The 26,818-nt window shown below is 45.1% G+C and overlaps 1 protein-coding gene across 2 annotated transcripts in view; it reads right to left on the bottom strand.

Moving 5' to 3' along the window:
* Positions 1-6,207: 6,207 nt before the first annotated feature.
* LOC139398294 (adhesion G protein-coupled receptor L2-like) overlaps positions 6,208-26,818 on the bottom strand; it is a 42,243-nt gene continuing 21,632 nt past the window's right edge. The window contains exons 8-13 of one of the 2 annotated variants that reach the window (XM_071144349.1): positions 23,113-23,204; positions 20,501-20,669; positions 19,844-19,972; positions 18,997-19,096; positions 14,279-14,407; positions 6,208-7,740 (exon numbers count right to left, since the gene is read on the bottom strand). In XM_071144349.1, coding sequence (XP_071000450.1) covers positions 6,845-7,740; positions 14,279-14,407; positions 18,997-19,096; positions 19,844-19,972; positions 20,501-20,669; positions 23,113-23,204 — 1,515 coding nt within the window. In that variant the 3' untranslated portion in view covers positions 6,208-6,844. The remainder of the gene's footprint in view (positions 7,741-14,278; positions 14,408-18,996; positions 19,097-19,843; positions 19,973-20,500; positions 20,670-23,112; positions 23,205-26,818) is intronic. The other variant, XM_071144350.1, reaches the window with a different exon arrangement.

The following is a 26,818-nucleotide window of genomic DNA, read 5'->3' as shown; positions in this document are numbered from 1 at the left end:
ACACTTTGTAATATGATAGTAGTAATACAAAAATGGAGTTCGCTATACTTATTTACAACACTTTGTAATATGATAGTAGTAATACAAAAATGGAGTTCGCTATACTTATTTACAACACTTTGTAATATGATAGTAGTAATACAAAAATGGAGTTCGCTATACTTATTTACAACACTTTGTAATATGATAGTAGTAATACAAAAATGGAGTTTGCTATACTTATTTACAACACTTTGTAATATGATAGTAGTAATACAAAAATGGAGTTCGCTATACTTATTTACAACACTTTGTAATATGATAGTAGTAATACAAAAATGGAGTTCGCTATACTTATTTACAACACTTTGTAATATGATAGTAGTAATACAAAAATGGAGTTCGCTATACTTATTTACAACACTTTGTAATATGATAGTAGTAATACAAAAATGGAGTTCGCTATACTTATTTACAACACTTTGTAATATGATAGTAGTAATACAAAAATGGAGTTCGCTATACTTATTTACAACACTTTGTAATATGATAGTAGTAATACAAAAATGGAGTTCGCTATACTTATTTACAACACTTTGTAATATGATAGTAGTAATACAAAAATGGAGTTCGCTATACTTATTTACAACACTTTGTAATATGATAGTAGTAATACAAAAATGGAGTTCGCTATACTTATTTACAACACTTTGTAATATGATAGTAGTAATACAAAAATGGAGTTCGCTATACTTATTTACAACACTTTGTAATATGATAGTAGTAATACAAAAATGGAGTTCGCTATACTTATTTACAACACTTTGTAATATGATAGTAGTAATACAAAAATGGTGTAAATATTTTGTTCTCCATTTCAAACAAAAATAATGTAAAAACATTTTTCTCAATTTTCACGGTGGCATAAAATACCTGCATTTTGGAGGCCAATTTCTCACATTTCAGAAACCAAATATCTCACCGTTGACCTTGTCTGCAGCAGGGCTGCTGGTGTTGTTGTATTAGCTTTGGTCTAATAGGTGTAATGTGCTGTCACGTCTTTAGCTCAGGGGGAATGCATTTCCTTTATCACACAGCATGGAGAAAGCCCAGCGCGCGCGCGCGCACACACACACACACACACACACACAGACACAGACACACACACACACACACACACACACACACACACACACACACACACACACACACACACACACACACACACACACACACACACACACACACACACACACACACACACACACACACCCCAGCGGGAGAGCCCAACAAAAACCCCAGTGCAGTGGTTAACAGAGTAATGCGTGTGACAGGTAACTGTAGACCTGTTTCTAAGTCAGTGGAAGTGTTTCATATGAGAACTGACAGTTTTCCAATTGTATTGTGCTCAAACTGGGATGGTTTTTGACAGATGACACAATGGACAAACAGGCTCACGCATACACATAGGCCTATGCACATGTGTACACACACACACACACACACACACACACACACACACACACACACACACACACACACACACACACACACACAGCTTCAATGCTCCTTGGCATAGATTCTACAAGTGTCTGGAACTCTATAGGAGGGATGTGACACCATTCTTCCACGAGAAATTCCATCATTTGGTGTTTTGTTGATGGTGGTGGAAAACGCTATCTTAGGAATCGCTCCAGAATCTCCCATAAAAGTTAAATTGGATTGAGATCTGATGACCGAGACTGATATTATTTAAATAGTTTTCATGCTCATCAAAGCGTTCAGTGACCACTCGTGCCCTGTGGATGGGGGAATTGTCATCCTATGGAGGCATAACCATGTTACTCAAAATAATGGCATGCTCAGCATTTTTATACATGACCCTAAGCATGATGGTATGTTAATTGCTTAATTAACTAAAGACCACACCTGTGTGGAAGCACCTGCTTTCAATATACCTTGCATCCCTCATTTACTCAAGTGTTTCCATTATTTTGGCAGTTACACACTCACTCAAAATGATATCACGCCTTTTCAGATGTGGATTTGATGAGGCCTCTTGTGTACTTTGTCCTAAACCATAACAGCCATAATCTCCTATAATATGCCTCAGTGTAGAAGTCTAACATCCTGTTCTGTCTACCATCTCCCTCTCCTTCTCAGTCTCTCTGTATCCCTCTCTCAAGTTTCTCTCTCTCGCTCTCTGTCTCTCTGTCTCTCTGTCTCTCTCTCCTGGTCTCATGTTTCTCTATGAATATTTCCCCCTGTCTCTCTGTTTCTGTCTCTCTGTTTCTCTATGAATCTTTCCCCCTGTCTCTCTGTTTCTGTCTCTGTTTCTCTCTCTCTCTTTCTCCCTGTCTCTCTCTCTCTCTCTCTCTCTTTCTCCCTGTCTCTCTCTTTCTCCCTGTCTCTCTGTTTCTCTCTCTCTCTCTCTTTCTCCCTGTCTCTCTGTTTCTCTCTCTCTCTTTCTCCCTGTTTCTCTCTCTCTCTCTTTCTCCCTGTCTCACATGTTTCTCTCTTTTAGAATGTCTATAGCCTTGGTCACAGTATTGTTGAAGCAGCAATATACAATTCAAATGAACAAAAGCTACTTCATAAAAGCTGTGCATGAGAGGAGGATGAAATAACACCAAGACACATAACTAAACACTATTCTTTAGGTTACCGGGCATAGAAACAGGCTGGGTATGATTCAATAATGTTATAATTACTTAATGACGTTTACTTTAATCAGTAGGACAGAGCGTGGGAGCTGGATTTTGTCCAGACCATGCATTTCTTTGTTCAATCAGATAAAAAATAATAATGCCAATCCAATAGCCCCAATACAATCCAATACCCCTAATACAATCCAATAGCCCCAATACAATCCAATACCCCTAATACAATCCAATAGCCCCAATACAATCCAATACCCCTAATACAATACAATAGCCCCAATACAATCCAATACCCCTAATACAATACAATAGCCCCAATACAATCCAATAGTCCCAATACAATCCACTACCCCCAATACAATCCAATAGCCCCAATACAATCCAATAGCCCAATACCACCAATACAATCCACTACCCCCAATACAATCCAATAGCCCCAATACAATCCAATAGCCCAATACCACCAATACAATCCAATAACCCCCAATGAAATCCAATAGCCCAATACAATACAATCCAATACCCCCAATCCAATCCAATACCCCCTGTACATATGCAAGTTGGAATGCAGAATACGCCACAAGCAGATGCAGAATGCCGTGGCAGTGTGGTGGCAGGGTGGTGGCAGGGTGGTGGCAGGGTGGGAATGATGCACAGCCACATTCAGATGTTCTTTATCTTTCTGCTGCAGAGTGAAATGTAGAGGAATGTAAGCTGTGCATTTACAGGGGCCCTGAGGAAATATAATACTTCTGCTTTGTGGATGTACTAATGTAATTATGCATAGTTCCCGCTTTGGCTCAAGATTGCTATCCCCCACTAACATAAACATTTGTCCGCAAGAACACCTTTTCAGTCTAATATGACTGTTTTATCTGTGTGTGTCCCCCCCCCCCAGTAAAACCAGGGTGAAATGGTAAAATCAGATTTTTTTTGTAACACATTTAGGGTGCACACGCAGATGCATACACACACACCACATTTTGGAATACAGGGTCTGTGATCTGAGTTTCAATGAAACATCTTGTTTGATGTATTTGGAAGGTCCAAATCACCGTCGGGAACAACATCAAACAGAAACAAATGAAAACACTGTAATGTCTGCTAGGACTCCGGCTTATTGTGCCTTCATTTGTGACCGGGCCCTGTGGACACAGCTACAGGACTGTCTGATTATAGATTAAAGATGGGTTGATTAGTCCAGTACTTTCATCTCTACCAAACTTCGACAACTTCTCATTTGCTACACGAATAGGGTCATCATTGATATGCTGTATCATAGTCTAACCCAAAGTAATGCCCAGTTGGAAAGCTTGATGGCTAGGAAGGTGAATGGTGACATTGAGGGTGCGTGTTCTTTTATTAATGGCATGTGACTGTGTTCCAATAGGGAATGAAGCTGCTCCCTAACCCCTCCCCCTCCTAAGAGTATATTATAGTATTATCCCGCCTCCCACTCATCATGGGGAAAGAACATGATCACCAGTATATTGAACGGTATTACAATGCACTTCTCTTGAAGATGATAAGGCAAGAAAGCTAATTTAACAGACAGATTACTTAGCGATAATGAACCAATATATATGCATCATGCAACAACAAAATTACCTAAAGTCTTGGGGAGAGAAGGGAGGTCCATATTTTTCATTCATCATTATGTTTTTTGCCTGAGCTACGAACACAGAGGATTCTGACTCAAAATAGACACCGTCACATCTTGGACCCTGTCGTGTTGATATTGGTGTTAGAAAGGGGGATTTGATTGTGTGCCACTGATTTAACAGTTTATGATAAAGCTACCTCTTAAAGGGATACTTCGGGATTTTGGCAATGAAGCCCTTTATCGACTTCCCCAGAGTCAGATGAACTTGTGGATACCATTTCTGTCTCTGTATATAGTATGAAGGAAGTTAGAGGCAGTTTCGCAAGCCAACTAGCTAGCATTAGCACAATGACTGGACGTCTATGGGTATCTGCTAGCACGTTAGCAGATACCCATAGACTTTGTGTCATTGCTCTAATGGTAGTTACCAAATGCGCTAGTAAGCAACTTCAAACCGCACGTAGAGAAATACAAATGGTATACACGAGTTCATCTGACTCTGGGGAAGTAGATAAAGGGCTTCATTGCCAAAAATCCTGAAATATCCCTTTAAGAGGTAGCTTTATCGTAAACATCTAAATCAGTGGCACACAATCAAATCCCCCTTTCTAACACCAGTAACAACATGACAGGGTCCAAGATGTGACGGTGTTAATTTTGTGTCAGAATCCTCTATATGTGTTCGTAGCTCAGGCAAAAATAATGATGAATGAAAAATATGGGCCTCCCTTCTCTCCCAAGACTTTAGGGGTTGTTTTTTGAGAAATCCTGACGTATCCTTTTAAGACAAGACAAGATCCACTCCTTTCCAACTGAACTGCGAGTCCGAGAGAGCCTGCTTGTACTGTATTTATGGTCCTGGTCCCTGGTCATCAGCCAAGTTTCCAAATAATATAACAGACCGGTTCAGTGTCTCCCGGCCGGGGCCTGTTGGATCTGGATAGCTCTGTGTAAACGGAGAGGCTGACATTCAAACACCGCGGCAGGGAGCCATGGTGGACTTAGCAGCTCTGCTCCTCTCTGCCCTGCCTTGGCCACGGCCCCCGCTCCTCTCTGCCCTGCCTTGGCCACGGCCCCCGCTCCTCTCTGCCCTGCCTTGGCCACGGCCCCCGCTCCTCTCTCTCACTCCGTCTGACAGAGAATTGGCATCTCACATGGTCTAATGAAGTGTATGTCACAGTTAAATGCAGAACTGAGCAGACGTACGTTGTCTACTAAGAACAGCTGGGTGGTCAGCTTCAAGCAGGACCTACGGGCTGGAAGACCTTACTAGGCAATAATATTTGAATGAAAGTTATTGAGCAGGATCAATCAGATAACTCTCCTGTTGACATTTATTTCCATGACTACAGGTCTAAACAGAAGCTTAGCTCTCATCTTGCTCCATGTCTGGACATGAAAGAAAAGTAACAGTGAGCCATTGCAAACAAGAAAAAATCTCACATTTATTTGATATCAAACAAGAGTTGAATTTTTATATCAGCTGACAATGGGCACTTACAAAATAAATGAACTTAATCTAAACCGTGCTGAAAGTCGCACTGCCCAAACATTTTTATTTTTCAAATTTTCAATAATTCTGTTAATAAATTAATGTCAAAGGCGGAAATATGCTCGTAATATGCTTGAAATATCGCATTGACACAAATGTTTTTATTTTCTTTCAAGTAAAATAAATTACACAATGATCCAATTCACTCCAAATCTGTGCATGGCATGGTGTTAACAACAAATATTACTGCCAAAACTCTTCATTCATGAAAGCAAAATGCACTTCACAAGCGGAGATGTGAGTATTGTTTCTTATGAGATTTTCAAAAAAGTATATATATTTTATGTTCAAACATACTACAACGTGTCAAGTGAGAGGAAAAAAGACATTTGCACCGTTTGAGCAACCTGTTTTGAGGACAATCTCCTCAACATTGAAAGGTTGTATAATTGGTTGCCACAACATTTCTATTCTTTTCTCTTTTTTTTTTACACTGTGGTACAGCAAAATATATTTTATTTAGCTGTTACTCTGACAACAGTTAAATGTGCAATAGAGAAAATATAATGCCTGAGTCTGAATTAGTGGTTCTTCATTTGACATTCCTCAATGTGGAGTGAAATGACTCTAGGTTCTGGAGTGGAATGACTCAACAGATCCTCATACTGGAAACCCTTCCAGGAAGACTTCCCCAGTGTTCCTAAAGTTCTAAACCTGGAGTTTGAAACCATATTTTTTTTCTTCTTCCATATAATACAAATGCAAGCTGGACAGGGATGGCGCCAGACAGACTACTCTCTCACACATTGAGTAGTCTGTGCATTTCCTTCTCTGTAGTCCCACAGCAGAGCGGAGCAGTTCTTGTCCAAAGGACATTTGTATGTGACCGAGTGTATGTGTGAATAAGCCATCCATCTCCTGCCTACCAGCCACAAACATTTCACTTCTTGCTCTCACGGGTCATTGGGAGTGCAGAGGAGGACCAGGAGGAGGACCGGTGAGGGCTGGCAATAGTCTTGACATCAACCAAAGCCCACACACACATACATATGTTCAAACCTGTGCAAAAACACCAGAGAGGTGCTTCCTCTCCTTCCTCCATCCACCTGCTCAGAGGCTGGTAATGAGCTGCATCTGTCCATCCTGGGGGCCCTGTCCCTCAGGTTCACAGTCCTCAGCGCTGGGGGGCACAATGCACCCATCGCTGGTGCCCCGGTGTATGTGGTAGTAAGACAGGGGCTGGGGCCCATCGACCAGCTCAGGCATGCTCTTATGGTACAGGTCCTCCCCCTCACTCCTGGGGGAAGGGGACAGGTCGTCGGCTTCATCGGGGGGGTAGGGTGAGGCCGAGGGGGAGTCTCTCAGGTTGGGCATGCTGGTGTACTGGGAGTCCCCGTCCTCCATCACCCCCACTGTCTTTGAGCCGTGGCCCCCAGGCCCCTCCACAGCCCTCCTGGGGGCCTTGTGGGCGCTGTAGAGCAGGGAGTGAGTCCTCTGGGGTAGGAGGGGGGCCTCTAACGCCTCCTTATGGTGGGGGTGCAGCAGCAACTCCAGGGTAGGGTGACCTCCTCCAATTACCCCGACTATACTACCTCTCTGGGGGGACGAAGCCTCAGCACGGTCGTTCACTATGGCATCATCCTCGCTGCCGCTTCCACCCCCACCATCCCTATCCCTGTCCCCAGTCACCCTGGTCTGGGGAGGGGCCCGGTCCCTGTCCCTCTCCCTGCTATCCCGGTGGGGGTTGTGGCCCTTAGGGGGCCCGCGGGGCCTCAGGTTGTTTTGAACCAGCTCAGAGATTATCATCTTCTCGAAGGCAGCGTCGTCCAGGCTGAGGCCCCCCAGGTCCCCTGGGCCGCAGACCACACCCCCGACCACACCCCCGCCCACAACATCCTCATAGTCATCGTCATGGTCACGCAGGGAGTAGCAGTTGTTAAAGTTTCCGTTGAGGGGGAGGGTGTCCATGGCACTGATGTCCTTGCTGTGGGTCAGAGAGTGCTGCCCTGCAACGAGAGGTACGACACCTGGATTAGATATCACTAAAGCACTATTTATAAATCAATATTAAATTACAAATCAATACAATACAGTTTGATACTGCTCAGGACACTTCACTGTTAAGTGTTTTCAATAGTTGCTAACTCGATTTTTATGTTCAAATTTTCATATTTATACATAATATACAGTTCAAGAGGTTCAAATTTGAAATCATTATCTATCATGTCTGTTTCCATTTTGCATCATCATGTCTGACATTATCATAGCCAATACTGAAGTTATCCTGAACAATATTCGACAAATGAGAAAGGAAAAAAAAAGAAGAAACATTACACATCCAGCAACAACACACTGATAATGTAGCTAGCCAGGTAGCAACAACATAGCAAGATCAACATATCATAGCACAGGTTATGAGAGAAAGAAATACTGTGGGGGAGGTGGAGGTAGAAAAGAGACAATGAATAAAACATTCATTCCAGCCGTAAAAAAAAAGAAAAAAGAAGGAGTAATGTGGAACACAGACGCAGGGCCACCTTGTTCACCCACTGGGGCCACCCAAGCACAGCCCCCCCCCCCCCCCACACACACACACACAAACAACCACGACACAGGCACGGTGCAATGACTCACTTTGCCACCACTCACATCAAGTGTGTCTGCTCAGGCTATCTGGCCTAAGAACTGCTGATATGCAACAAAAAAAAGTAAAACATATGCTTTTTATTGCGGCATAAAAAAACAAGAAAATCACTGAAATAAGACAAAAGAAGAAGGAGGCCTGGATTCAGTCGGCCCCGCTCAGATTTGGGTCCCCTTCAAAAGTTAACGATTTAACTCGAATTTACAGATTCATCTGAAAAAAATTTGAAACATTTGAGAAAGCTCTAGAGAAATAATCCTGAGAACAACTGAATCCAGGACTTGGCAGGTGGAGGGGTTTCAGCAGCAAGCAATCACAGCCTCTTTACAGTCTAAAATGGCAAGTACACTATCATATCATTACTATCTCTCTCTCTCTGCTTAGAATGTGATTGAGGGATGATTTGATTTAACAGGTTTCTATCCATCTACTTCTCCCAGATGGGAAGGAAATACTTTGTACACAATAGATCACATTGATAACCTCTTGTGAAGCTCAAAGATTGGCTAGAAGAATGTCGGCAGAAGATGAAGAAGACTTGGAATAGGAGGATCAGTCTAAATGAGTAAGGGAAGACGATGAAAAAAAGAGCCGTATTTTGGCAGTTAGTGACTGCCTCGCTTCAAGCTCCGCGAAAGGGGGGAGATTGAAGTTTTAGATTTCAGTTAAATGAGTCTGAATAGACCTGACTGTGAGATGGAGGAATAAAATTGGAGCTGGGCTGTGACACACACTGCCGTGGAGATAAGGACCGTCTCTTTCTCTCTTTAGTAGGGAGAAAAGAGTGTAAAAACAGACATCAAAGATTTTTTTTAAAGAGTGAAAGGAGGGAACAGGGAGGGAGGGGTGGGGGAGGAGTGTGAGGGCAAAAAAAGGGGGTTCGAAAAAAAATGACAGAAATAGCGTGAAAACAGCCCCACTGCAGGATTTGCATTTGTTTAAGCACGGGCAGTCATTTTAACGCAGACAGATATTCTACAGGGAGAGGGGTAAGTGATGTGAACAGAATTTAACTGGACACCGCCAGAGCCAGACATCTGCATTCTGGGAAAGATTCCAACGGAGATTCGCCCAAGACGTTCTCTCTACCGTTACTGCAGCAAATGAACATCTGCACTGCATTACCTTTGCATTAATACACTTCATAGAAGCCATGTTGATCCTTCAGGATGGGGAGGATCATCTATAACGACTACAGCAGAACACATTAGGAATAAGCTAACATTTTCAACTTGAGCCTCTACAATACTTCACACTTTTTATTTATTTTCTATTTCACCTTTATTTAACCAGGTAGGCCAGTTGAGAACAAGTTCTCATTTACAACTGCGACCTGGCCAAGATAAAGCAAAGCGACACATACAACAACACAGAGTTACACATGGAATAAACAAACGTACAGTCAATAACACAATATAAACATCTGTATACAGTGTGTGCAAATGAAGTAAGGAGGTAAGGCAATAAATAGGCCATAGTGGCGAAGTAATTACAATTTAGCAATTAACACTGGCGTGATAGATGTGCAGATGAGGATGTGCAAGTAGAAATGCTGGTAGAAATGCTGGTGTGCAAAAGAGTAGAAAAACCTTCACCCAAATCCAGACAGCTGATGTTCTGATAGAGCTGCAAAATCTGGACCTCTACTAATCAGCTGGTCTAGACAATCTGGACCCTCTCTTCCTAAAATTATCTGCCGCCATTGTTGCAACCCCTATTACTAGTCTGTTCAACCTCTCATATCATCTGAGATTCCCAAAGATTCCCTCTTCAAAGGGGGAGACACTAGATCTAAACTGTTACAGACCTACAGCGCCTTGCGAAAGTATTCGGCCCCCTTGAACTTTGCAACCTTTTGCCACATTTCAGGCTTCAAACATAAAGATATAAAACTGTATTTTTTTGTGAAGAATCAACAACAAGTGGGACACAATCATGAAGTGGAACGACATTTATTGGATATTTAAAACTTTTTTAACAAATCAAAAACTGAAAAATTGGGCGTGCAAAATTATTCAGCCCCTTTACTTTCAGTGCAGCAAACTCTCTCCAGAAGTTCAGTGAGGATCTCTGAATGATCCAATGTTGACCTAAATGACTAATGATGATAAATACAATCCACCTGTGTGTAATCAAGTCTCCGTATAAATGCACCTGCACTGTGATAGTCTCAGAGGTCCGTTAAAAGCGCAGAGAGCATCATGAAGAACAAGGAACACACCAGGCAGGTCCGAGATACTGTTGTGAAGAAGTTTAAAGCCGGATTTGGATACAAAAAGATTTCCCCAGCTTTAAACATCCCAAGGAGCACTGTGCAAGCGATAATATTGAAATGGAAGGAGTATCAGACCACTGCAAATCTACCAAGACCTGGCCGTCCCTCTAAACTTTCAGCTCATACAAGGAGAAGACTGATCAGAGATGCAGCCAAGAGGCCCATGATCACTCTGGATGAACTGCAGAGATCTACAGCTGAGGTGGGAGACTCTGTCCATAGGACAACAATCAGTCGTATATTGCACAAATCTGGCCTTTATGGAAGAGTGGCAAGAAGAAAGCCATTTCTTAAAGATATCCATAAAAAGTGTCGTTTAAAGTTTGCCACAAGCCACCCGGGAGACACACCAAACATGTGGAAGAAGGTGCTCTGGTCAGATGAAACCAAAATTGAACTTTTTGGCAACAATGCAAAACGTTATGTTTGGCGTAAAAGCAACACAGCTCATCACCCTGAACACACCATCCCCACTGTCAAACATGGTGGTGGCAGCATCATGGTTTGGGCCTGCTTTTCTTCAGCAGGGACAGGGAAGATGGTTAAAATTGATGGGAAGATGGATGGAGCCAAATACAGGACCATTCTGGAAGAAAACCTGATGGAGTCTGCCAAAGACCTGAGACTGGGACGGAGATTTGTCTTCCAACAAGACAATGATCCAAAACATAAAGCAAAATCTACAATGGAATGGTTCAAAAATAAACATATCCAGGTGTTAGAATGGCCAAGTCAAAGTCCAGACCTGAATCCAATCGAGAATCTGTGGAAAGAACTGAAAACTGCTGTTCACAAATGCTCTGCATCCAACCTCACTGAGCTCGAGATGTTTTGCAAGGAGGAATGGGAAAAAATTTCAGTCTCTCGATGTACAAAACTGATAGAGACATACCCCAAGCGACTTACAGCTGTAATCGCAGCAAAAGGTGGCGCTACAAAGTATTAACTTAAGGGGGCTGAATAATTTTGCACGCCCAATTTTTCAGTTTTTGATTTGTTAAAAAAGTTTGAAATATCCAATAAATGTCGTTCCACTTCATGATTGTGTCCCACTTGTTGTTGATTCTTCACAAAAAAATACAGTTTTATATCTTTATGTTTGAAGCCTGAAATGTGGCAAAAGGTCGCAAAGTTCAAGGGGGCCGAATACTTTCGCAAGGCACTGTAAATGCTAGTAAAACGAATTGCATGCTCTTCAACCGATTGCCGCGCGCCTAGCATCACTACTCTGGACGGTTCTGACTTAGAATATGTGGACAACTATAAAAACCTAGGTGTCTGGCTAGACTGTAAACTCTCCTTCCAGACTCATATTAAGCATCTCCAATCCAAAATTAAATCTAGAATCGGCTTCCTATTTCGCAACAAAGCCTCCTTCCCTCATGCTGCCAAACATACCCTCGTAAAACTGACCATCCTACCGATCCTTGACTTCGGCGATGTAATTGACAAAAAAGGCTCCAACACTCTACTCAGCAAATTGGATGCAGTCTATCATAGTGCCATCCGTTTTGTCACCAAAGCCCCATATACTACCCACCACTGCGACCTGTATGCTCTCGTTGGCTGGCTCTCGCTACATATTCGTCGCCAAACCCACTGGCTCCAGGTCATCTATAAGTCTTTGCTAGGTAAAGTGCCGCCTTATCTCAGCTCACTGGTCACCATAGCAACACCCACCTGTAGCACGAGCTCCAGCAGGTATATTTCACTGGTCATCCCCAAAGCCAACACCTACTTTGGCCGCCTTTCCTCCCAGTTCCCTGCTGCCAATGACTGGAACGAATTGCAAAAATCACTGAAGTTGGAGACTTACATCTCCCTCTCTAACTTTAAGCGTCAGCTGTCAGAGCAGCTTACCGATCGCTGGGTGATTCACCATTATATACCTAGGCCTGGGAATTGCCAGGGACTTCACGATACGATATTATCACGACACTTAGGTGCCGATACGATATGTATTGCGATTCTCACGATTCTATATGTATTGCAATTTCATACTGCAATTTCATTGCGAATCGATGTTCCAAACATATTCCTCCCCATATGTCTGCTGCAGAGGGACCAGAGAGACATGAGCAAACACGTTCTGATCAGTTCTGCTGCAGGTACAGCCAAGTAGCACAAAAATAATACTGCGATATTGTCAAAATGATACGATGCAACATATCGTCAAAAATAATTTCCTGATCTGTAACTGTATACATCCCCCCCATCGCCACATATAACACTACTTGACATCTGTCTGTTAGGAAGTTACACCCAAACCAGTCAACATCTATTGAGGTCCATTCCTAAGTGTTTCATGTCTTTCAACTGTTAGTCATTAATAATAGTATCTGTTGTGTTTGAGGATGCAGGTATGTGGACTATCTCCCTTTTGATTGGCTGTGTCTTTCATGTATTTCCATGATTCAGCCAGGCCTGTACAGAGGGCTGATGATGTGCTTTGGCAGGTCATGGGATGATCACACTGACGCATACAATAACCTGTTAATTAGACTCTGTCACTGTTAATTTATTACCACCGCTCAACTAGAATAAGTTATCTTATACTGTAATTACCTATGATGACTGTGAATTTTAATGTCTCAAAAGCATTGTTTGCTTTGCACGTGGCGTGGGGCTATTTGCAGATTCTAGATACATTTGTGGTGTTTTGATTATGGTCGTTGGTATATTGATTGTAATGAAATAGCAACGATATCATGAAATGTCTGATTTCTGTGACAATCTGTTCATGGTAGGTTCCGAACTCTTTCCAACCTCCAGAGAAAAAGGCAGATGATTTGCCTTAAGTGTTCTCAGTGTGAAGCGAGCGAAATTGGAGACCTGCCAAATCCGAGCGAACAACTACAGTTTCCCTTCTTCTCTCCCTCCACACATTCATCCTGGTGCTGCTTCCTTTCCTTCCATCCTCTCCTCTTTCATCATCAAATGCCTCTGCATATCTGAGGGGTATAATTCAGCCTGCACTGCGTCTTGTACTCCTGTGTTTTTTATTGGGCTTCCTCCTTTAGTCTGATAGAGAGCGTATCTGGTTCACGCTACACAGACACTGACAAAATTCAAATCAAAACGGGGATCAGGGTTTGTAGTCAAGACATTCTTTTTTTTATAATGCCATTGAACCTGCTATACATGTAGCATCAACAGGTGTAGGAGGAGAATGGTAAATAATAAGATATAATATACAAACGGAATAAATGCATCTGATTTCCAATAAATGACTGTTGGAGTAGTCTTGATAAGATAGCACTGACCTTTCTCAACCGCATCTAGTTGGGTGTTACAAAGCACAGCTTGTATACTAGATAACATTGAAATAAAGATCTGTGGTAATGAGAGGAGAGGAAGGGCAACCCTACAATCGACAGCAAGACTTCTCAACACATGCTGTGTAGGGGCCACAACCCCACAAACAACTGCTATTACAATTAGTTTCAAACACACACTAAAACAAAACAAAGTGTGTCCACAAGGCACCCTATTCCCTATATAGTGCACTCATTTTGACTAGAGTCAAACTTATCAAGGTAACACACCACACAGGGAATATGGTTCCATTTCAGACACAGAGAAAGACAGATCAACATAGGGAGAAAGGTTAGAGGTCACCATGCACCTGGTGGGTGAAATGCCGGAGGGGAGGGGGCGTTGCACACCACCGTCTCAGCCAGCAGGTTGTTATAGGGGTTGTTAGGGTCGTGGGCTCGGAGCAGAGGGTTAGTTAGGAGGTAGTTGCCAGTCATTCCTGTAAGAAGGAAGGAAAGAGTGAGGGAGGGAGGAAAGACGAGGCAGGATAGTGAGAAAGAGAGGAGAAAGGGGGAGAGAGGGTATGTTAAGAAGTAGTTGTCAGTCAACCCTGTAAGAACGGCAGGAGAGAAAGGGAAACAGAGTGAGAGAGGGAGACAGCGAGTGAGAGGGAGGGAGACAGTGAGTGAGAGAGGGAGACAGAGAGAGAGAGGGAGGGAGACAGTGAGTGAGAGAGGGAGACAGTGAGTGAGAGAGGGAGACAGAGAGAGAGAGGGAGGGAGACAGTGAGTGAGAGAGGGAGACAGTGAGTGAGAGAGGGAGACAGAGAGAGAGAGGGAGGGAGACAGTGAGTGAGAGAGGGAGACAGTGAGTGAGAGAGGGAGACAGAGAGAGAGAGGGAGGGAGACAGTGAGTGAGAGAGGGAGACAGTGAGTGAGAGAGGGAGACAGAGAGAGAGAGGGAGGGAGACAGTGAGTGAGAGGGAGACAGTGAGTGAGAGAGGGAGACAGAGAGAGAGAGGGAGGGAGACAGTGAGTGAGAGAGGGAGACAGTGAGTGAGAGAGGGAGACAGAGAGAGAGAGGGAGGGAGACAGTGAGTGAGAGAGGGAGACAGTGAGTGAGAGAGGGAGGTGAGACAGAGAGAGAGAGGGAGGGAGACAGTGAGTGAGAGGGGAGACAGTGAGTGAGAGAGGGAGACAGAGAGAGAGAGGGAGGGAGACAGTGAGTGAGAGAGGGAGACAGTGAGTGAGAGAGGGAAACAGAGTGAGAGAGGGAGACAGCGAGTGAGAGATGGAGACAGCGAGTGAGAGAGGGAGACAGTGAGTGAGAGAGGGAGACAGTGAGTGAGAGAGGGAGACAGAGAGAGAGAGAGGGAGACAGTGAGTGAGAGAGGGAGACAGCGAGTGAGAGGGAGGGAGACAGTGAGTGAGAGAGGGAGACAGTGAGTGAGAGAGGGAGACAGAGAGAGAGGGGGAGGGAGACAGTGAGTGAGAGAGGGAGACAGAGAGTGAGAGGGAGGGAGACAGTGAGTGAGAGAGGGAGACAGAGAGAGAGAGGGAGGGAGACAGTGAGTGAGAGAGGGAGGGAGACAGTGAGTGAGAGAGGGAAACAGAGTGAGAGAGGGAGACAGCGAGTGAGAGAGGGAGACAGTGAGTGAGAGAGGGAGACAGTGAGTGAGAGAGGGAGACAGAGAGAGAGAGGGAGGGAGACAGTGAGTGAGAGAGGGAGACAGTGAGTGAGAGAGGGAGACAGTGAGAGAGAGGGAGGGAGACAGTGAGTGAGAGAGGGAGACAGAGAGAGAGAGAGAGGGGAGACAGTGAGTGAGAGAGGGAGGGAGACAGTGAGTGAGAGGGAGGGAGACAGTGAGTGAGAGAGGGAGACAGAGAGAGAGAGGGAGGGAGACAGTGAGTGAGAGAGGGAGACAGAGAGAGAGAGGGAGGGAGACAGGATAGTGAGAGAGGGAGACAGTGAGTGGGAGAGGGAGACAGAGAGAGAGAGAGGGAGGGACAGTGAGTGAGAGAGGGAGACAGTGAGTGAGAGAGGGAGACAGAGAGAGAGAGGGAGGGAGACAGTGAGTGAGAGAGGGAGACAGTGAGTGAGAGAGGGAGACAGAGAGAGAGAGGGAGGGAGACAGTGAGTGAGAGAGGGAGACAGAGAGAGAGAGGGAGGGAGACAGTGAGTGAGAGAGGGAGACAGTGAGTGAGAGAGGGAGACAGAGAGAGAGAGGGAGGGAGACAGTGAGTGAGAGAGGGAGACAGTGAGTGAGAGAGGGAAACAGAGTGAGAGAGGGAGACAGTGAGTGAGAGAGGGAGACAGAGAGAGAGAGGGAGGGAGACAGTGAGACAGTGAGTGAGAGAGGGAGACAGTGAGTGAGAGAGGGAGACAGTGAGAGAGAGGGAGGGAGACAGTGAGTGAGAGAGGGAGACAGAGAGAGAGAGAGGGAGACAGTGAGTGAGAGAGGGAGGGAGACAGTGAGTGAGAGGGAGGGAGACAGTGAGTGAGAGAGGGAGACAGAGAGAGAGAGGGAGGGAGACAGTGAGTGAGAGAGGGAAACAGAGTGAGAGAGGGAGACAGCGAGTGAGAGAGGGAGACAGCGAGTGAGAGAGGGAGACAGTGAGTGAGAGAGGGAGACAGTGAGTGAGAGAGGGAGACAGAGAGAGAGAGGGAGGGAGACAGTGAGTGAGAGGGAGGGAGACAGTGAGTGAGAGAGGGAGACAGTGAGTGAGAGGGGAGGGAGACAGTGAGTGAGAGGGAGGGAGACAGAGAGAGAGAGGGAGGGAGACAGAGAGTGAGAGAGGGAGACAGTGAGTGAGAGAGGGAGGGAGACAGTGAGTGAGAGAGGGAAACAGAGTGAGAGAGGGAGACAGCGAGTGAGATAGGGAGACAGCGAGTGAGAGGGGAGACAGTGAGTGAGAGAGGGAGACAGTGAGTGAGAGAGGGAGACAGTGAGTGAGAGAGGGAGACAGTGAGTGAGAGAGGGAGAGAGGATGTGAGTGAGGGAGGAGAAACACTAGTATCTGATTATATTTGATTATATTTAAAAGACAAGGCAGGAGAGTAAATAAGGGAAGAGGAGATGAAGAGAAAGAGGCCAGAGTAAAAAGTACCATCAGTATAGGGTTTGCAGCAGTGTGCTTCTTCAGTAAATGCAACAGGCTGGGTAGTTGATGTTTAAATCATGTCTACACATCGTATTCTCCAGATTTAATTTCACAGAACAGCAAGCAATATTGTCCGCAACAAGTGAGTCGCTATAAACAAAGCCACATTCTGTACCACCAGAAAGTACCAAGCAAACATGTACTAAAAACATTGTCAAGTACTTTCTCTGTAAAACAAATACTTGACTAATAAATAAATACTACTGTAGGGACTACATTTTAAAGTGGGAGTTAAAATATTCTGTGTGATTTCAGTAATGATAAGAGGCCATCTGCACTCTTTGAAGATCTTTACTAGTGAATAGTGTCTGTTCCAGGTGCCTAGGAATGAAAATAAGTATACTGGAATAGATTGTTTTCTGGGCACCATGATGTTTTTATAAACATATTTATTTTGCATTCAAGCCTCAGTTTTGGATTATTCCTTCTTTTTTAAACTTTTTTTTATTTTTTACAGTGTGCAGGTCTAAAATCTCTTCCGGTATGATTACAGTAGTCATATAAAACATGTCATTGTAAACAACCACTTTACAGTCTAGAGTCAGTGGACTGTATGGACTATACAATCAAACTGATAATGTGGGGACTACACACCGACATCACTGTGCTCCCACATAATGGAAGTGTACATAATGCATCTATCTATAAGTATAATGTATAATAGCAATGTCCAGTCATTGAAAACAATATCTCATTTCTTATCAGTGGTGATTAAGGGAGCTTAATGCTGGCACTGATAAGGGGGACAGAAGTTAAAATCTATTTTACAGTGCAAGTCTGAGCTGTATCATGTTAAGCCTCTCTGTGACCTCGCCCTCACTCTCTTCCTCTGTCCTCTGTCTTCTTTCCCCTCTCTCTCTACCTCTCCTCTTTCTTATTCTCTCTGTCAGTCTCTCTCCATCTCCCCCCTCTGTCTGTTTGTCTTTCTCTCCCAAGCCTATGTCTGTCTCGCTCTCTCTCTCTCGCGCGCTCTCTCTCTTTCTCTCCCTCTCGTGCTCTCGCGCTCTCTCTCTCTCGTGCTCTCTCTCTCTCTCGTGCTCTCTCTCTCTCGTGCTCTCTCTCTCTCTCGTGCTCTCTCTCTCTCGCTCTCTCTCTTTCGTGCTCTCTCTCTCGCTCTCTCTCTTTCGTGCTCTCTCTCTCTCGCGCTCTCTCTTTCGTGCGCTCTCTCTCTCGCGCTCTCTTTCGTGCTTTCTCTCTCTCTCTCACGCTCTCGCACTCGCTCTCTCTCGCCCGCTCTCTCTCTCTCGCTCTCTCTCTCTCGCTCTCTCTCTCTCGCGCGCTCTCTCTCTCTCGCGCGCTCTCTCTCTCTCGCGCTCGCTCTCTCTCTCGCGCGCACGCTCTCTCTCTCGCGCGCGCTCTCTCTCTCGCTCTCTCTGTCTCATGGCTGAAAATCATCAGGAGACCAGGCCAGGGTGAGGATGAGTCAGTGCACAGCCAGCAGAGCCCCTGTAGCCAGTCAGTCAGGGTCGCCCAGAGTTGAACACACAACACCAGCTTCTCATCACTGCCACTTGAAGCCAGACTAAGTAGCAATGTAACACTTCTCTCATCCAACAAGTAGCAGCTGTGCAGATCGACCACCAAAAGACACATTGACGTGAACTTTGAGTCGTCATAAAACATGTGTTTAGCGTGTATTTGTTTACTTGCTGCTGAATAACCTGTATTTGATTTGTTGTTTATGTTTTGTTTTGTAATAAGGACAGACACTAGCAATATTGAGTAAACATTTATCATTTTACCACAAAGCTGCCTCCTTGAATGAAGAGCATCATCATTGACTTGTTAAATAAAAGGTTAAATGCATAAAAATAAAATCTGCATCTGCCATATTTATTCAGGCACTTGTTGTCTATTCAAGGGCCCATAACAGAGAGAACATAACATGTGTAGATCGAGCCAGAGGGGCCAGAGGGGCCAGTCTTACCCTGGTGGTTCAGGGTGGAGGTGCTGTTGATGTCTCCGGAGATGAAGGAGGATTCGGTCTGCTTCCTCACCGTGTCGTTCCACATCCTCCTGATACGACTCTGGAGGAGGTAAACAACAACACACATATATTAGAATAACCTTAAACACTGATGTCACTTCCCTTTACATGCTATCATGCAACAGAAAAAGACCACAAGAAAAATGCTCTGTGAAGGCAGCAAGCAAACACAATGGATTACAAGAACAACCAAAACAAAATGGATGCATGCGAAATGACACCCTATTCCCTATATGGTGCGCTACTTTTGACCAGGGCCCATAGGACTCTTGTCAAAAGTAGTACACAAAATAGGGAATAGGGTGCCATTTCGGACGCAACTTTAATCTTCAACGCGGGTATCCTTCCCTGTTCCCTCTGTATGCTAGCATGCAGCAGGAGAACAAGGCGTGGGCTCTCCCTTTCACCCTCAGTGGAAAGAGAGAAGGCAACTTCACACAAGAGGATCAGAACGACCACCTTTAACTCAATACAGACTCTTCCCTCTATGTGTTAGCATGCAACAGGAGAGAAAGACCACGACTGGCCTTTCCCTCCTATGCCGCAAAACAATTTCTCTCTGGGCAAATACAGTTCCTGAAGTGTACTAGAGTACTGCTCTCAATAAAGAAAGGGTTGAGAGAAGGTACATTCAAGTGTTCATGCTGGTCCTTGGGGTGATAGCATGCAACAGGAGAAAGACTAGAAAAAGAAACCTCGTTTCCCTCTCCATAGAAAGAAAGGATAGAAAAAAGGGTATATATAGTCCAACTGGCCGCTGCTGTACCGTACCTAGTATGTACTGTACCTGTGTGGCGGAGGAGTAGCGTGCGGTGGATCGAGACGTGGCCGTCTTGGCCGAGCTGTGGGACCCTTCAGAAGGCAGACCTCCGCAGCACTGGGACTGGCGGAAGCATTTGCTGTACTCTTTACGGACCTGCAGCGGGCACAGGATCAGGGCAGAGCGACAGAGACACAGTGAGCTCAGAGACACCACAACAGTGACAGTCGACTCCAGAGAGCGATAGAGAGAGGAAAGCTTTCCAACAAAGCCACAAAATCCATATCTTTATCAAATGCCACCAAGCCGACAGCAGCAGTTCAAATGGCGTGTCTCTGGAGATAGGCCTATCGCGTCCGCCATGATGACACATTCAAATCTCACACAGAGGGGGGTTTCCAGGGGGGCAAATATGACATAGAAGCGGTGCTAATATCAGAGATAGTCTTAAATGTCAAGAGACAGCAGACATTGAAATGAGAAGCATATATTTTGCTTTGGACTTAAGTACACATAGATACATTCAGTAATCTTATTTCTTTGGGAAACTGGTCATTAGAAAGGTTATTTCCCACTTCTGGTGAGGAAAGCTTGTCTTATATTCAAACATTGACGTACAAAATGCAGTGCTTGTTAGAGTCTGCAGCATTATCTTTATATAGGCCATTGGCATTAAATCCTTACCTTTTTCTGGAGGAGGCAGTGAAAGATAAAGATGAACATCCCTTGCAGAGTGTTGAAGATGGTGAAGAGGTACGCCATGACAACGGAGGACTCGTTGAGGAAGAACAGACCAAAGGACCAGGTCAGGCCCAGGAGAAAGAGCAGGGCGAAAGCTCCGAGCACCCAGGATCTGAAACACACAAACAATATTGATCACAATCATTAATAATAACTGAAGCGACTGCCTTGATTTCATCTTTCATTCATTTGAAGTTGCTCTCTGTTCGGTTCCTAAGGATTTGTTCTGTGGGGAGAGAGGGGGCCATGTTAGTATTCCTCCTTCTGGACATGTCTATACACTGAACAAAAATATAAACGCAATATGCAACAATTTCAAACATTTGACTGAGTTACAGTTCACATAAGGTAATCAGTCAATTTAAATAAATAAATTAGGTCCTAATCTATTGATTTCACATGACTGGGAAGACAGATATGCATCTGTTGGTCACAGATAACTTTTTTTTTTAAAGTAGGGGTGTGGATCAGAAAACCGACCACCATTTGCTTCATGCAGCTCGACATCTCCTTCGCATAGAGTTCTTCAGGTTGTTGATTGTGACCTGTGGAATGTTGTCCCACTCATCTACAATACTGTGGGAAGTTTCTGGGTATTGGTGAGAACTGGAACACGTCCATCCAGAGCATCCCAAACATGCTCAATATGTGACATGTCTGCTGAGTACGCAGACCATGGAAGAACTGGGACATTTTCAGCTTCCAGGAAAGGTGTACAGATCCTTGTGACATGGGGACGTGAATTATCATTCTGAAACATGAGGTGATGGCGGCGGATGATCGGCACGACAATGGGCCTCAGGATCTTGTCACGGTACCTCTGTGCATTCAAATTGCCATCGGTAAAACGCAATTGTGTTCGTTGTCTGTAGCTTATACCTGCCCATACCATAACTCCACCATGGGGCACTCTGTTCACAACATTGACATCAGCAAACCGCTCGACCACACGTCGCTATACACGTGGTCTGCGGTTGTGAGGCCGGTTGGATGTACTGCCGAATTCTCTAAAACGATGTTGGAGGCAGCTTCTGGTAGAGAAATTAAGATTAAATTCTCTGGCAACAGCTCTGGTGGATATTCCTGCAGTCAGCATGCCACTTGCACGCTCCCTCAAAACTTGAGACATCTGTAGAATTGTGTTGTGTGACAAAACGTCACATTTTCGAGTTGGCTTTTATTGCCCCCAGCACAAGGTGCACCTGTTTAATGACCATGCTGTTTAATCAGCTTCTTGATATGCCACACTTGTCAGGTGGATGGATTATCTTGGCAAAGGAGAAATGCTCACTAACAGGGATGTAAAAAATGTGTGCACAACATTTGAGAGAAATAAGCTTTTTGTGCATATGGAACAATTCGGGGATCTTTTATTTCAGCTCATGAAACCAATACTTTACATGTTGCGTTTATATTTTTGTTCAGTGTACATAGAGTACAACCCATACATGCTGATACATAGATTTGGAATGAACGGAGGTCGTCTGACACAGTCAAACTATGTTTCCCTGTTTCTTCTCAGGGTTGGTTGGCTAAACAGGAACCGCAAACACAGCATGTTTCTCACATGAGGTTCCAGGAAAGCCCAAAGAGAATCAGATAGCCAACGGTAAGTTCCAATGGCGACGGCTAGCAAAGGGAGCCTCCACGGAAGAGAGAAAAAGAGAGAAAAGGAGACTAGAGAAAACCAGACACCACGTCTTTTGACTTTCAGAGAGACAAAAGACAATACAAACCCGAAATAGCGAGAGATGCTACAGATTAGTTGCCCTTTTGTGTCAGTGTGTACATTGTTCATTATTTGATGGTATTTTGGGCGTGGGTATTCTGGCTCTTTATGCTTTTCAAACCTCAATTGACTTATTATTTCAAAGTCTTGTGGAAAGTTACAAATCTAACTTTGCAGGAGTAAATAATTGGTCGATTAGAGGTGGACTCCAATTAATGACAGTTTAATGAGTTTTGCATCCTTTGAATGATTTGTTTGAATGAGCCTGCTATCTTTGAAAGCAGACCCTCTTTAAACTACATTCTTAACCAGGACAGCTTGATAGAGGTCAATTCATGTTTTTAAAAGCTTAGACTCTTCTTTTATCCAATTCCCTGGAATGACAGGCTGTTTGAATAAAGATGTGGGTACAACTACAGTTCCTCCACCCCACACATTCATCTACGAGCCACATGTTTAAGCCAGTGTTCCAAAGGAACCTGTAAATGACCACAGGAGCAACTGATACAAGAGTTCAGGGATGCAGTTATGAAGAAATGAAAGAGGCAATGTAACCCCCGCATAGTGCAAACACTGCCCTCATAAACACTAGCCCCCCCAAAAAATCTGAAAGGAAAATATTTGTCCACTCCAGTTATGGGTTATTGAGATGTAATTCTAAGGTCAAATACACCAAATAAACCATTCAATATCACACAAGCAGGGCCTTGGCTGGGAACAGGACAGCACGCAAGACATTGGTTTCTCACTTCAAACTGAGCTGACACAAAACCAGTAGTATCAGCCTTCACATCATCTCCAGAGTGACCTCAGAACCCCCTCTCACCTGATACCGCCCAGCCGTGTCGAGTCGGGTTTCATAGAAGTGGAGTGCTTCACCATCTTGTACATGGTCACCACCAGGAAGATGAGATTGAGCTGTCAAAACAGAGGCACAGCGAGGTTGACACACCACACTGGAGGCATGTCGCCTACATTTCCTGGTAACTTAGACCCAAACCAGGGTGGTTCGTACACAAATAGGCAAATACATTTAACAAGCAGCATGTCGCCTACATGTTTAGTGACTCACTGAGAGCATGTAATAATTCCACATCAACATTATTATGTTACACCAAGAGGGATATGAAACGTTCAATCTTTAAAACAGACTCCCAAATGTGAGAATAGAGAGGATGTAGCGTAGCTTTGGTCTCCAGCTCCACTAACACTGGCTATGATAAAGTGCCTTCGAATGCCCCTTCCCACTCCTATGGCTGACGTAACGCACAACACCTCAGGCCTTGGCCAAGCAGTCTGGTGCCAAACACGTGTTATTACTCATCACAGCATGGGAATGTTCATCTAATACAGCAAAAACAGAACGAGAGAGAGACCAGAACGCCATATTTTACAAACAAAGGTCTGGAGCCAGGAAAAACAGCTCCATATTCTAAGCTATACATTCAGAAAGGTTTCCATGACTTCAGGATGTTTGTCTGTAAGCACAGGGAGGCCCATCGCCACCAGGGGAAGGAGGGATATGGGACATTAAAACCTCACTGAAAACAATTGTTCAGTAAATATTCGATATTTTTATACTTCTATATATTTAGCATTTTCAGTTATTACAACATTCTCTATGAAAGAAATGACAAAAAGTGCCTGGCCTGGAAGGAATACAAAGCAATTCTGATCTAGCAGAGATACTGTCCCAAGATGATCAAATGCAATATACTTGAGGGCTGAATTTTATGAAAGCTGTTCAGTATATAATCTCACTCTAAAACATGAATACACCAGGCCAATATAGAGCCGTGGCTATATACATCCTTTTCAAATAGAAACCAATAACGTGGGGTGGAAGAGGGAGAGGGCAGAGTTAGAGAGAGGGATAGAGGGAGAGACAGAAAGAGGGAGACAGAGAGAGGGATAGAGGGAGAGAGAGAGAGTGATAGGGGGAGAGAGAGAGGGATAGAGGTAGAGAGAGGGGGATAGGGGTAGAGAGAGAGAGGGATAGAGGGAGAGACAGAAAGAGGGAGACAGAGAGAGGGATAGAGGGAGAGAGAGAGAGGGATAGGGGGAGAGAGAGAGGGATAGAGGTAGAGAGAGGGATAGAGGTAGAGAGAGAGAGGGATAGAGGGAGAGAGAGAGAGGGATAGGCGGAGAGAGAGGGATAGAGGTAGAGAGAGAGGGATAGGGGTAGAGAGAGGGATAGAGGTAGAGAGAGAGCGGGATAGAGGGAGAGAAAGAGAGGGATAGGGGGAGAGAGAGAGGGATAGAGGTAGAGAGAGAGGGATAGGGGTAGAGAGAGGGATAGAGGTAGAGAGAGAGAGGGATAGAGGGAGAGAGAGAGAGGGATAGGGGGAGAGAGAGAGGGATAGAGGTAGAGAGAGAGGGATAGGGGTAGAGAGACAGAAAGAGGGAGACAGAGAGAGGTATAGAGGGAGAGAGAGAGAGGGATAGCGGGAGAGAGAGAGGGATAGAGGTAGAGAGAGAGGGATAGGGGTAGAGAGAGGGATAGAGGTAGAGAGAGAGAGGGATAGAGGGAGAGAGAGAGAGGGATAGGCGGAGAGAGAGAGGGATAGAGGTAGAGAGAGATAGAGGGAGAGAGACAGAGATAGGGAAGGAGGTAGAGACAGAGAGAGGGATAGAGGTAGAGACAGAGAGAGGGATAGAGGTAGAGACAGAGAGAGGGATAGAGGGAGAGACAGAGAGAGGGATAGAGGGAGAGAGAGAGAGGGATAGAGGTAGAGACAGAGAGAGGGATAGAGGTAGAGACAGAGAGAGGGATAGAGGTAGAGACAGAGAGAGGGATAGAGAGAGAGGCATAAAGGGAGAGAGAGAGAGGGATAGAGGTAGAGACAGAGAGAGGGATAGAGGGAGAGAGAGAGAGAGGGATAAAGGGAGAGACAGAGAGAGGGATAGAGGTAGAGACAGAGAGAGGGATAGAGGTAGAGACAGAGAGAGGGATAGAGGTAGAGACAGAGAGAGGGATAGAGAGAGAGGGATAAAGGGAGAGACAGAGAGAGGGATAGAGGGAGAGACAGAGAGAGGGATAGAGGGGGAGACAGAGAGGGATAGAGGGAGAGACAGAGAGAGGGATAGAGGGAGAGACAGAGAGAGGGATAGAGGGAGAGACAGAGAGAGGGATAGAGGGAGAGACAGAGAGAGGGATAGAGGGAGAGACAGAGAGAGGGATAGAGGGAGAGACAGAGAGAGGGATAGAAGGAGAGACAGAGAGAGGGATAGAGGGAGAGAGAGAGGGATAGAAGGAGAGACAGAGAGAGGGATAGAGGTAGAGATAGAGAGAGGGATAGAGGTAGAGACAGAGAGAGGGATAGAGAGAGAGGCATAAAGGGAGAGAGAGAGAGGGATAGAGGTAGAGACAGAGAGAGGGATATAGGTAGAGAGAGAGAGAGAGGGATAAAGGGAGAGACAGAGAGAGGGATAGAGGGAGAGAGAGAGAGGGGGATAAAGGGAGAGACAGAGAGAGGGATAAAGGGAGAGACAGAGAGAGGGATAGAGGTAGAGACAGAGAGAGGGATAGAGGTAGAGACAGAGAGAGGGATAGAGGTAGAGACAGAGAGAGGGATAGAGAGAGAGGGATAAAGGGAGAGACAGAGAGAGGGATAGAGGGAGAGACAGAGAGAGGGATAGAGGGGGAGACAGAGAGGGATAGAGGGAGAGACAGAGAGAGGGATAGAGGGAGAGACAGAGAGAGGGATAGAGGGAGAGACAGAGAGAGGGATAGAGGGAGAGACAGAGAGAGGGATAGAGGGAGAGACAGAGAGAGGGATAGAAGGAGAGACAGAGAGAGGGATAGAAGGAGAGACAGAGAGAGGGATAGAAGGAGAGACAGAGAGAGGGATAGAAGGAGAGACAGAGAGAGGGATAGAGGGAGAGACAGAGAGGGAGAGAGAGAGGGATAGAAGGAGAGACAGAGAGGGATAGAGAGAGGGATAAAGGGAGAGACAGAGAGAGGGATAGAGGTAGAGACAGAGAGAGGGATAGAGGTAGAGACAGAGAGAGGGATAGAGGTAGAGACAGAGAGAGGGATCGAGAGAGAGTAATAAAGGGAGAGACAGAGAGAGGGATAGAGGGAGAGACAGAGAGAGGGATAGAGGGGGAGACAGAGAGGGATAGAGGGAGAGACAGAGAGAGGGATAGAGGGAGAGACAGAGAGAGGGATAGAGGGAGAGACAGAGAGAGGGATAGAGGGAGAGACAGAGAGAGGGATAGAGGGAGAGACAGAGAGAGGGATAGAGGGAGAGACAGAGAGAGGGATAGAAGGAGAGACAGAGAGAGGGATAGAGGGAGAGAGAGAGGGATAGAAGGAGAGACAGAGAGAGGGATAGAGGTAGAGATAGAGAGAGGGATAGAGGTAGAGACAGAGAGAGGGATAGAGAGAGAGGCATAAAGGGAGAGAGAGAGAGGGATAGAGGTAGAGACAGAGAGAGGGATATAGGTAGAGAGAGAGAGAGAGGGATAAAGGGAGAGACAGAGAGAGGGATAGAGGGAGAGAGAGAGAGGGGGATAAAGGGAGAGACAGA

This window comes from Oncorhynchus clarkii, unplaced genomic scaffold, assembly GCF_045791955.1.
Source record: "Oncorhynchus clarkii lewisi isolate Uvic-CL-2024 unplaced genomic scaffold, UVic_Ocla_1.0 unplaced_contig_12443_pilon_pilon, whole genome shotgun sequence".
In the NCBI taxonomy this organism is placed as follows: Eukaryota; Metazoa; Chordata; class Actinopteri; order Salmoniformes; family Salmonidae; genus Oncorhynchus; species Oncorhynchus clarkii.
The sequence above is the reverse complement of the archived record's forward strand: the minus strand, read 5'-3'. Positions and strand labels throughout refer to the sequence as shown.